The sequence below is a fragment of the Calidris pugnax genome, unplaced genomic scaffold, assembly GCF_001431845.1.
Source record: "Calidris pugnax isolate Ruff unplaced genomic scaffold, ASM143184v1 scaffold371, whole genome shotgun sequence".
NCBI classification, from domain to species: domain Eukaryota; kingdom Metazoa; phylum Chordata; class Aves; order Charadriiformes; family Scolopacidae; genus Calidris; species Calidris pugnax.
The window spans coordinates 239,243-241,542 of record NW_015091373.1 but is presented as its reverse complement, the minus strand read 5'-3'; the positions used below and the strand labels follow the sequence as shown (position 1 = coordinate 241,542).

Below are 2,300 nucleotides of genomic sequence, written 5' to 3'. Positions count from 1 at the left end.
GCTCGGGGCCGCGTCGCAGTCGGTGCTGCCCGTCCGGGGGCTGCTCGGGGCCGGGGTTCTCCCCCCGGCGGGGGAAGGGCAGAGCGATGCGGCGGCTGCCATGGCTGCGGCGCCTTACCGGGGCCGGGCGGCTCCTCGCCGCGCGCGGGGCTCGGTGCCGGCCCCTTTCCCTCGGCCAGGACTCCCCGGCTGGGATTTCAAGGGCGTTTTCTCCTTGGCGGCATCTCTGAGATGCTCCCGGCCGCCGACACCCGGGGGGGCATTCACCCTGCCGCTGCAGCCGCCCGGACGGGCCGGAGCATCCTTGCACCAGGCTCAGGTCTTGCTCCAGGGATCAGACCCCAGCGCCCGGCTGCAGCCCCTGCCCCGCTGGACGGGCCTGAGCTCGGTGGGGCGTGTGGGGCAGCCCCCCTCCGCTGGGTGTGTTCCCGTCTTTGAGCGCACAGGCCATCGCACTCATCCCCTGCAGCCATCCCTTCCCTGCTCCGTGGCTGCCACAAGGTCACTGCCATCCCTCTTGTCCCGTCTGTTGCTCTCCAGATTTGTGCTGCCGAGTTCTCCCTTGCCAACTGAAAGGGAGTTTGGTGTTTGCAGGGAGCTGGATGGTCTGAAGAGAGGAGCTGTGGGGCTCTCTGGGGAGCCCTGGCAGTACTAGTGAGCAACGTCATGCTGTCTCCTAAGAAAAGCCTTCTCTGCAACCTCAACCACATCCATCTGCAGCACATCTCCCTGGGGCTGCACCTCTCCCGGCACCCAGAGCTCCAAGAGACCTCTGCCTCCATGGGTGGAGGGGACCAGATTGGCTGCAGTGACTGCCCGGAGAACTGTGAGCAAGTGGATGCCAATTCCAACAATCCCTCCTTGAAATGCCGGTGTTGTGAGTCCCACACGCAGCAGCCGGTGACGTTGGGTCTCCAGAAGCAGACAGCTCAAGAGGGCTTCCCCTACCTGCATGCTGAGGAGGAGGTGGCTTCCCCTTGTGATCCCCCTTGTGATCTGGCTTCCTCCTCCTCCTCCTCCTCCTCCTCTGTCAGTAGCTGCTCGGATTTCAGCTTGGACGACTCCCCCATCTCTGTTTACTGCAAGGGGTTCTCCAGAGAAGAGTCCGAATCCCCTGAAAATCAGCCCAACGTCATTCCCATAGGAGACACCCAGTCACTAACTGACCAGGGGAGGACGTGTGATGGAAGAGATGCCAACCTCAACCCCACAGTGCTTCAGAGATCGGACACCTTGGCTGGAGAGAGCCCAGACAGCCTCTGCAGCAGCACCTTGCTTGACTCCCAGTGCGATGAGACCTCTCCCAGCGCCGTGCCACAGGGGACCACCAGCGTCTGCATCGACCTCGACCCTAACTGCAACTCCCTTCCCAATCCTGATGCTGTGCCTCCGGCACCGCCGGCACCAGGACAGTGGGATCCCAGTCTGAGCAGAGTTCCTGAGCCACAGCCCCGGGCTGGCAGTGTCCCCCCACCCGTGCCCCCTCGGCCCCGGAGACGGCTGCAGGTTCTCAATGCGCAGAGAGCAGAGCAGCTGCTGCTGCCCACGGAGCCAGAGCCCAGCTCAGGCGACATCTGCAGAGACGCAGGCAAGAAGACCATCACCTCCTTCCATGAGCTTGCCCAGAAGAGGAAGAAGAACACTGCTGGGCCCGCTCTGGCCCAGGCCAGGGCTGACCGGAGCGACTGGCTGATCGTATTCTCGCCTGACACGGAGCTGCCGCCCTCCAGCGAGCTGCTCTCCGGCGCCGTGGGCCAGGAGCCAGCGCGGCCCCAGCCCCAGCACGACTGGCTGGTAAAACCCCCCAGCTCCAGGCAGAGAGAGGTGACCACCTTCAAGGAGCTGCGGTACCGCAGTGCCTCCAACAAGCCCAGGGGCCAGCCAGCCGGCGAGCGGGCAGAGCCGGTGCCACCTCAGCACCTCCCTGCACCAGCCTCTGGTGGTGACGGCGCAGGCTGGGTGCCACCTGTGCCACTGGGTGCACACTTGCTGGCACCCATGGAAAGTCAGCAGGCGAAGAGGAGGCGATCCCGGCCAGGACTGCAGCCCATCGCGGAGGCGCAGCCGGGGGCTGCGGAGGAGGGGGGGCTGCCAGCCTGGAGCTGCCCCTTGGGAGAGACGGGGCTGGGATCCCTCCGTGACAAAGACACCCTGGTGCTTGGGAGGGTCGGGGGAGCCGGGGGGGACCCCCGGGTGCTGGGGTCAGCCGAGAGAGGAGAGGAGCCCCGCAGGGAGGGTAAGAGTCGGGGTGCCCCGGGGGGGAGGGTCACCCTTCAGGGGACGCAGGGGGTTGCGGGGGT

At 66.0% G+C, this 2,300-nt stretch overlaps 1 protein-coding gene across 2 annotated transcripts in view; it reads left to right on the top strand.

Annotated features, from left to right (window-relative positions):
- Nucleotides 1-332: 332 nt before the first annotated feature.
- Nucleotides 333-2,300, top strand: part of RUSC1 (RUN and SH3 domain containing 1) — a 6,874-nt gene continuing 4,906 nt past the window's right edge. Inside the window, exons 1-2 of one of the 2 annotated variants that reach the window (XM_014961362.1) lie at nucleotides 333-501; nucleotides 595-2,236. In XM_014961362.1, coding sequence (XP_014816848.1) covers nucleotides 667-2,236 — 1,570 coding nt within the window. In that variant the 5' untranslated portion in view covers nucleotides 333-501; nucleotides 595-666. Of the gene's footprint in view, nucleotides 502-537; nucleotides 2,237-2,300 lie in introns of those variants that run through there. The other variant, XM_014961361.1, reaches the window with a different exon arrangement.